Source organism: Amborella trichopoda, chromosome 10, assembly GCF_054954075.1.
Source record: "Amborella trichopoda isolate Santa Cruz 75 chromosome 10, AtrichopodaSantaCruz75HAP2 v2.0, whole genome shotgun sequence".
NCBI lineage: Eukaryota > Viridiplantae > Streptophyta > Magnoliopsida > Amborellales > Amborellaceae > Amborella > Amborella trichopoda.
The window spans coordinates 4,480,449-4,487,969 of record NC_142345.1 but is presented as its reverse complement, the minus strand read 5'-3'; the positions used below and the strand labels follow the sequence as shown (position 1 = coordinate 4,487,969).

General features: G+C 36.9%; 1 protein-coding gene across 8 annotated transcripts; it reads right to left on the bottom strand.

Annotated features, from left to right (window-relative positions):
• Window positions 1-209: 209 nt before the first annotated feature.
• IBS1 (Protein kinase superfamily protein) lies at window positions 210-7,188 on the bottom strand. 8 transcript variants are annotated; one of them, XR_016043363.1, is made up of 9 exons: window positions 6,717-7,188; window positions 4,900-5,184; window positions 4,380-4,697; window positions 3,624-3,851; window positions 3,290-3,390; window positions 2,148-2,259; window positions 1,502-2,053; window positions 1,089-1,382; window positions 210-930 (listed from the first exon to the last, which is right to left on the bottom strand). XR_016043363.1 is itself a non-coding variant. In XM_088850413.1 (9 exons), exons 1-9 carry the CDS (start codon window positions 7,092-7,094, stop codon window positions 911-913), a joined length of 2,130 nt encoding a protein of 709 aa, XP_088706539.1. In that variant the 5' UTR covers window positions 7,095-7,188; the 3' UTR covers window positions 210-910. The 8 variants fall into 8 exon arrangements, 3 of the variants coding, with proteins under 3 accessions (XP_088706539.1, XP_006844845.1, XP_088706540.1); XR_016043364.1 differs by having other exon boundaries at window positions 1,502-2,017; XM_088850413.1 differs by having other exon boundaries at window positions 1,089-1,224.
• Window positions 7,189-7,521: the final 333 nt, after the last annotated feature.

Below are 7,521 nucleotides of genomic sequence, written 5' to 3'. Positions count from 1 at the left end.
ATCATTCTTATAGCCTTTTTTCAACTATTTAGGGTAAGCTACACAAATCATAATCCGTCATTTTGCTCTATCAAGGCCATATCCTCGGGCCATAAATTCCAATATCTTTTCTAACCTTACGAAGAAAGCCCTAGCATAAGCAAATAACCTAGATTCAAGATTCATGAAAAATTACAATACCAAAACTTACATGCATCCAAGGCCGTCCATTTTTTTCTCTTATAGTCTACGCTGTTTATTTTCAAAATTAATTTCCACTAAAAAAAAGAGCACCAAGACTCGTCCTGGTTTGGGAGATTTAGGGCAGGAAACCCATCCATCTACATGAGGAAAATATACAAAAACTCCATAAAATGGAAGAAAGAATAATAGAATTAGGAGATATGTGAACCTTGTTTCAAGGCAATTTCCCACGCTTTCCTTCCTTTTAACCTGGATCCTCATCCATTCAGAGTCTTGCTGAACGCCTCCTTCATTTGGATGGATTGTTCATATAGAAACTGGACAAACTCCTTGAACAACCATCCATCCGGCCCTGTTATAATAGACACGTGGAATATACTGTATGCTGTCTGACACCAGGTACCCTCTCAATCAAGCTCCCCTTATTCATATTGCCCCTGATACTGCTTCCAACTCATATTTTGTCATACTTTCCTTTATTTTTCCACCTCAATTTTCCATAATATTTGTGCCATTTTTCCAAAAAATAAAGGTACCCAGCACCTGAAACTGCTGGGCATTGGAGCCTCTGAGGAGGCCCTGTAAGTTACACAAACACCCACCAAATTATATGATCCCAAGAGGATGAAATAATGTAATTTTCTGCTCTCATCGGTGTTGCTCACTTATGTTACCCTTCTCAAATGCCTGGCCAAGAATAATGGCTTTCTTTTTCTTTGCACAAATATCATTTGCCTTGCTTTCTACCTGCCAACAAAAAAGAAATAAATAGATATTAATGGCAAGTCTGAAACACACTTCCCCACTTGAGTTATTAAGCACATTACTATTCGAACTGAACTCAATCATTATTCAAAAACCAGTCATTCGAACTTATTGACAAGGAGTGTAGTGTTTTGTGATACCTCTTTGGAACCATGATTTCCTCACAGCTTGACGAATATGGCGCTCGTGCTTCTCTAAAAGCTCTTCAACTTTTGATGCTTGAGAAAGCAAGGGACCAGAGAACTCAACTCTATCCCCATGATCCTGATAACAACCCTGCCATATAGCATGATACTTCAATTTAAAATTCAAATTCTTGAGAAGATTATAAGCCACTACATTCTTTCATCTTTTATTCTGTTTGCCCAAAAATTTGCTTATGGAAACAGAGCTGGTAGCTCAACGTATAAAGTGCTGTGCTTTTCCAGAGGCACCTGTAACTTTAGAAAATCAAAATACAACCATATACTTAAACTACCAAGAAATGTGAAAAATATGGTAATTGAAAGACAGAAGATGCTAAAGATATTGTTGAAAAGCAAAGAAGCAATACCATATTATGCCGCCTAGAGGCAAACTCTTCCTTTTGGTAGATTGCGGCAGATAACTCCTGGGAATGATAATCAGAGGCATCAAACGAATCTGGTCGTTCAAACTGGGTCCACTGTTTCAGCATTGCTCGTTTCACCAAATCCATCTGTTCATTGCCTCCTATTGAATCAGCACACTTTCCATTCACAGGAATTCCATTGGCTTGACCAGACAATTCAAAATCATGTCTTGCTTTGAGTGCATTGGATAGATCAGATGAACCAGAAGAAACATGGTTCCGTGAACCCGATCTACCATGTGATCGCCTGTCTTCTTTCCTTTTCCTTGCCCATGCAAAACCAGTAGATGCAGCCACAGGCAATGGGCCTGAGAAAACTGACTCCCCTTGAGAAGAACTCTTTGAATCAGTATCCTCCTCATGAGGTTTAACAGTTGGCTTCTGTTGATTCTGGTTGAACCCCTCCTCCCATGGAACATTAATTTTAGTGCTGCTGCTTTTCCTGACCACTTCACCACTCTGCAATACATGTCCAGGAACAGCACAAGAGGATTGCTGTTCATTTTGGTCATGCAATCTTCGGTGTTCTTATATTTTGTGAAAATCTAAGATGATGTGCTATTGTCATGAAATAAAATCAGAAGCAAACCTGAGCAGGTAGAGCTTTTTTTACATTGTTCTTTGCTTCTCGAGAAACCTTTGATATTCTTGAAGCTCTTCTTGATACTTCTGATCCACGTGCTCGGCATGCCGTCTTTTTCCTGCAAACAAAGTACATAAAAGCTATAAATAGTGTGGCAATCACTCATCATCATCATCCGAACCTTATCCCACCATTTGGGGTCAGCTAAATAGTATGGCACACACCCCTTTTAAAAAAACCAGAACTACAAAAACGGCAAAAAGTTTCATGGGTCCTATAGCAAATGCTGGAAAGTCAGTGATCGAACATAATGTGATGCAGAGAAATTGATACTCATCCAACTAAGTTTGAGTATGGAAAACACAGATAAAAAGATTAAAAATCTAGTAATGTCAAGAATGCATGAACTGTCATAATCTGATTAGGCTTTATGCGTTTATCCTTCAGGAACCTGAGGAAAACAACACAAAAAACTGCACCATGAAGAGTAAATGAGAAAAACTAACGTAAATCCCGACCTTTCTAATTTTTTTTTAGAATCATACATATTCTAGCTAAATAAAATCTAAAATGTTGAGAAAATTCATAGCGACAATCCTTCGACACTTGTGAAGAGTCCGTGTCTGACACTTACAGGACACCGACTATCCTCGGGCAAACACAGATATGCTTAGATACATCTTTCAATGTTATCAAAATGGCCCTTGCAGCATCAGCCTAGGGAAATTCCAGTTTTACATGGACATAGAAAGCTTAAAAGAATAAAAATAAGCGAAAATTTGTATGAAAGAAAAAGAAAAACTAATGGGCAGAGAACAATTATTTAAACATGATAATTTTAGATACTTACTAAAAGCTTTAAACATGCTAAAATCTTTTAAGACATGGATAGAGCATTTTTTTCATCAAAAAACTTGAAAAATGTTATTTGTTTTAAATGTCTAATTTTCTTTTTAAAAAGTGTTGAGTTGAATTTCATATTACTGTTCCTTTCATCCTATTTTCACATTCGTCCAAAATATACCATTTCCCAGGTCCTATGTGTTCAAAATTAGCATGTCCTGTGCCAGTTCCCAAGTTGTGTTTAATACTCATGTCCATTTGTAGGATGCATGTAACAGAGCTCTCGGCAGAGTTGATGTTCTTACCTCCTAGCTTCCTCTTCGCGCCCTTTGGCATCAATCTCCTTGTTGGGGGGATATTTTGGCAAGCTTGAAGGATCACATGCATAAGGTTTAGTTGTAAAGTACTGCCATCATACAGAGACAAGCAGCAACTAAGAGATGGGAATGCTGATATAACAGAAGACTTGCTATACCAGTATAGTGGAAGTGTGAAGAGATTCTAATAAAATAGGAAATTCTTATCATTAGTACTCTTTTGTATTTCCACTTTCAAATATTTCTTGTTATTAGTCATATTTCCATCTGCACGGCTAAAGAGAAAAGAACAAAAAAATGTGCCTATCACAATGTGAACTACCTCAGATGAAAGAGCAACAGATGCAGAACCACGTTTGTAAGTTTCAATGGAGAGAAGATTTCCAATCAAATCTGAAGCAGTTGATGGGATGCCTTTGAGGGTCTCGGCAAGGCTACTCTCGTAAGGGTGTTGGGGTTTAAATATAGTTGCATGAGGCAACTTAGACTTTTTCCAGTATTCATCAGGAGGTGAACCACAGAGCTTAAAGATCTTGTGTAGTTGTTCCACCTGTAAAAGAAAGAAGAACCGTATTTGCTTAGAGATTCAAATGATATAGAACCATATTAACATGCACTTGTCCTATAGGAAAAAACGTAAGCATAATTTGATGAAGTAAATGTTATGTGAAATCAAATTCCAACAGCTTAAGCACGAAAAACCTGTATTTTTTAATCACATGCTAAAATACTTATCTAAGTTTATGATAAATAGATTGCCATTCCAACTGGTCAGGTAAACCATACACCTGAATGGAGGTATTCTCCCTGGGGAACAACTTTGCTCCTTGCTTGGTGATTCATTGTATTTCTTTTTAGTTAGTGAAATGAAAAAAACATTTTCTTGTCAATTACAAACTAAAAAACAAAATGCTGCATGCGTGTGCACACAGGCACACACGTACATGTGCACACATACATACACACACACACTCAGAAAGTCAATGCTGACAACGGTCTAAATTGCAAGACATCTTCCATCAATCAGTAAGCTCGTTTAGAAACAATGAAAAGAACAGCTTGAATTTCAGATGCTCACCTCAGTTCTTCCCTGAAGTATGGGTTTCCCTAGAAGCAGCTCTGCAAAGACACAACCCACACTCCACAAATCCACCGATGCTCCATAATCTGTTGAACCCAGTAAAAGTTCAGGAGGACGGTACCAAAGAGTCACCACACGACTAGTCAGTGGTTGCTTGTGGCTAGGATTAACGAAATTCGCAAGACCAAAATCAGCTATTTTGAGAATCCCCTCATTATTGACTAGAAGATTCGATCCCTTGATGTCTCGATGCATGACACCACGAGAGTGGCAGTGTTCAAGACCAGACAATAACTGTTTCATATAACATTTGACCTGCAAATACATATTCAATAAAGACCCCCATGTCTTTGTATCAGGATATAGCATCATTATTTTTTACTGTACGATAATTATCAAAATAACCCACCAAAATAAACTTTAAATTAATGACTAGTAATCAACATTACCAACAATAAAGCATGATGCTATTTATAAATCAGAGTGAGAAGGGTCTGAATTGTCAGTCATTGATTACCTGGGATTCACTGAATATGATATCGGGACAAGATGATAGTCCTGCAAGATCATGGTCCATATACTCAAATACGAGATACATACTACATGACATCCGAGAAGTAATCAATCCCTCAAGCTTTATGACATTTGGATGGTCAAGCCTCCGCAAAATCAGGATTTCTCGGGCCATAAACCGTACGCTCTCGGGCTCGAAATTGTCAAAACGAACCTTCTTCAGGGCGACTATTCTCCCTGTCTCAAGGTCACGAGCCCTAAACACGCTGCTATACGTGCCTTGCCCAATCTTCAAATGCAATTTTTCCATGAAATAAAAATCATTATTTATATTATGGATAAAATATTATGGTATTCCGATATGGCTGGACTAAAAACCCAGCTCCTTTTGAAAAAAAAAAACAGGAAAACCCAGTATGCTATTAAGAAGCATGTCCTTAGAATTAAGGAGACCAGTTGTAGCCCATGAACTTAGAATGTAGAAAACTAGGGATATAACTACCAATTTATTGGACTTCTGTAACATCCCTCTCACTATTGGATATCTGCATTTCTTTCAGTTTCCAAGAGAGCAATAAGAAACCTTTATAATAATGCTATGACGTATGGAGAGAGAGAGAGCGGGGGGGGGGGGGGGGAGGAGAGAGAAAGAGAGAGAGAGAGAGAGAGAGATCCCTTTCCCTAAAATCCTAAGAGCTACTGCACAACTTCAAACCAGACAAGAACAGTAGCCCTGAAGAAGGTTGAAAATCACAAATTTCACATAAATTTTGAAACCATATGATCTTTTATTGAATCGATTTAACTTTTGCGATGAAAAAACATGAGATAAAACTAATAAAATGCACATGCAAAAACCACATCCTTGAATAAATTTTTAACCTTTTCTATTATAACATCCTTAGAAACAGAATAAGTTCTTCTTCATTGTAAGACCTTGTCATATTTTCTCTTTATTGTCATTTTAGCAGTTTTTTATATGTAAAACAGTTTTATATGTAAGAGAAAGGAAAATAGTTAAAGACAAAGATATCAAGAGAAAAACAAAATGATAAGAGTTCCAAGACCCATTTCATGCATCTCAAGAACTTTTAGAATAAGAATTGGAAGAAGAAACAAAAACCAAAAAAAAAAAAAAAATCAGAAACCTAAAACAAGAGAATAATAAAGAATCAAGATCACCATTTGGGCTTTGTCAAATACTCTCATTACACGAACTCACTTAAATCTCTCCAAAAAAAAATTAAAAATTCAACAGCCCTTTTTAACATATCCAAAAAATAAAAAAATTCACATAAATTTTTTCTGAATTTTCGCTCGATGAGGAAAAAAAACTCAATTCAAAAGGAAAAATCTAAAAAAGAAACGAAAATAAAAGGTATGATCATATCTCATTAAGAAAATTCGCTGTAGTTTTTCCAAAAAAAAAATTCAGAACATGAAAATTAACCGACCACTTTTCAACTCACAAAAAGAAAGTAAATTTTTTTTTTTTTAACAGAATTCACATTTTCCGGATTTCACAAAACTCAGAAGAACAATACAAAAGGAAAAAAACAAATGCAACAGAGAAATTTGAAATTTTGAAAACCGAAAATAAATAATTTTTTCATATTTTCGCACAACTCAGAACACCATTTCAAATAACAAAAAAAAATATCAATCAAACTACAAAATTAAACAAAATGAAACAATAAAAATAAAAAATTTAACATGAAGATTTTCACACAACTCAGAATAACAATTCAGCTTTTTTAAAAAATAAAAAAATTCAAAAGAAAAATGAATAACGAAAGGACACGAACATAAAATTTCACCAACCTTTTCAAGCTTCTCAAAAGAATCGACCTTGAGGGGAACCCAACCATGGATGGCTTCCCCTGCAACTGCGCTCAACCAAGCAGGCCAACCAGCTGCGACCTGTTCTCCCTCAACATACTTATGCAAATTCCCCAACCTAAAACTCACTGAATCGCTATTACTATTGCTTCTTCCCGATTCCTCGCCATTATAATTCGCGACTGCAAAATCATGGCTGCGATCAGAGCTCTCATCCTTCTTGCCCGAATCAGAGCCGGCAAAGCCGGCTCTGCTCCGCAAAGAAATGACATGAATACCGGAATTCTGATTCCTGAAACCTCCTGAATAATCAAGGGCAGGGGTTACAGAGACCGCCTGCTTCGAAGCAATGCACCCCATTTACTGCTACTGCGACTGCAAATCCAAGAACATCAGCAGAGAGATAGAGAGAGAGAGAATGACGATGAAACCCTAATTCTAGTCTGGTTCTTTTCATGGAGCGCGGGATTTATGGGAGATTAAAGGGAGAGAGAGGAGAGAGATGAATGTGAACAGTCTCTTGAAATTTCTGTTACTAAAACTATCTCTCTCTAAAACTCCTCCTTTTCCTATTCTCTTCCTCTCTCTAAAACTCGCCCTTTCCCTATTCTCCTTCTCTCTCTAAAATTCTCTCTTTTCCTGTTATTCTCTCTCTAAAACTCCACCTTTTCCTCTTGAGTCTCTATCTAAAAACTCTCTCTCTCCAATTCTGTCACATCCTCTCTCTAAAAAGTCTCTCGTCCTCCAAAATTCGCCGTTTCTCTCTCTAAAAATCTCTCTCTTCAAT

Excerpts from the sequence above, each read along its gene's own strand:
- IBS1 (XM_088850413.1), bottom strand. The coding sequence starts at position 7,094 with ATGGGGTGCATTGCTTCGAAGCAGGCGGTCTCTGTAACCCCTGCCCTT. Across the intron at positions 5,185-6,716 it reads CTTTTGAGAAGCTTGAAAAG|ATTGGGCAAGGCACGTATAG; the intron begins GTTGGTGAAATT and ends TTGCATTTGAAG. Across the intron at positions 3,391-3,623 it reads CTGTTGCTCTTTCATCTGAG|TACTTTACAACTAAACCTTA; the intron begins GTAGTTCACATT and ends GTATGATGGCAG.